The following is a 1,111-nucleotide window of genomic DNA, read 5'->3' as shown; positions in this document are numbered from 1 at the left end:
ACTTTTTTGGAATGTCACATGATCTAAATAGTGTGTAAAAGGGGGCGTGGCCACGGCTCTGACCTCTCTTCAGCTTCCGGACGGCCACCATGCGGTGATTGGCTGACGTCTCCCACAGACGGAGGGTTTTATCGTCGCTGACGGTGACACAGACGGGAAGGAGAGGATGGGCGGCCAGACCCCACACCTCTCCTTCCATGTGACCCTGAACAGCAGAATCATAGGCACATGTTTAATAAAAGATTAATCCAATAAACAACCTAATCTTTCAGATTTAAAAAATCTTTATCATATTACTAAGAATATTCTAATATTATTCGATTTTTTTATTTTGTATATTCTTTACAAACATGTTTAGATTTTATTATACTGTAAAGGGATAATAAGATATAAAATAAGAAAGACTAGAAGAAAATCTGATTATTTTCACATTAAAGTATTTTATTGTATTTTCCATGTGAGAATCAGAAGCATAAACCTCCCTCAGCAGGTGGATCTAAACCTAAATGTTTTCCATGATTGTTTCTGTCCGGTTCTGCTCAGAGTTCCAGCAGAGCGGAGCGTCAAAGGGAAGGAAAACCCACCTGCACCAGCAGGGTCATGGGTCCGGTCTTGTCTATCTCCAGAACTTCTCCGTTTTTGGTTCCCACCAGGATGTGACCGTGACCCAGACTGATGGCTCTGATGGACGGGTTGTCCTCCAGCAGAAGGCCTGTTCACACACAGAGGAACTCCATTCAAGCTAACAGACTTTCCTGGACGTTCAGAATGAACGTTGGAAAACCAGAGAGCCAGCGAACAGCTTCCATCTTTGGATCAAACCTCAGACGTTTTCTCAGCTGAAAAAACATTTTTCTAATGTCTGGCACCATTTTATACCTTTAATAGCACAGAATCTCTGCTGTGGATAATTATTAACACTCAGAGACATGTCACAGTTTGTCCACAGGAGGGCAGTGTTACATTGCTTAAAGACAGCTGGAGGGTTGAGTGGAGTTTCATAAATAATTCAATTACTAAATATGGCATCTTGGTTTCAGCATTAGTGTAAAAAACAGGAAAATCTCCATAAGAGCTTTGAAAATGGTTTTTCCTCTTCCATCCATCCATC

The 1,111-nt window shown here is 41.5% G+C and overlaps 1 protein-coding gene across 1 annotated transcript in view; it reads right to left on the bottom strand.

The window, feature by feature from the left end:
- LOC107090938 (echinoderm microtubule-associated protein-like 6) overlaps positions 1-1,111 on the bottom strand; it is a 90,671-nt gene that overhangs the window by 27,535 nt on the left and 62,025 nt on the right. Inside the window, exons 20-21 of the mRNA XM_015384593.1 lie at positions 585-712; positions 64-205 (exon numbers count right to left, since the gene is read on the bottom strand). Coding sequence (XP_015240079.1) covers positions 64-205; positions 585-712 — 270 coding nt within the window. The remainder of the gene's footprint in view (positions 1-63; positions 206-584; positions 713-1,111) is intronic.

Source organism: Cyprinodon variegatus, unplaced genomic scaffold (genome assembly GCF_000732505.1).
Source record: "Cyprinodon variegatus isolate N-32 unplaced genomic scaffold, C_variegatus-1.0 Scaffold317, whole genome shotgun sequence".
Lineage (NCBI taxonomy): Eukaryota > Metazoa > Chordata > Actinopteri > Cyprinodontiformes > Cyprinodontidae > Cyprinodon > Cyprinodon variegatus.
The sequence above is the reverse complement of the archived record's forward strand: the minus strand, read 5'-3'. Positions and strand labels throughout refer to the sequence as shown.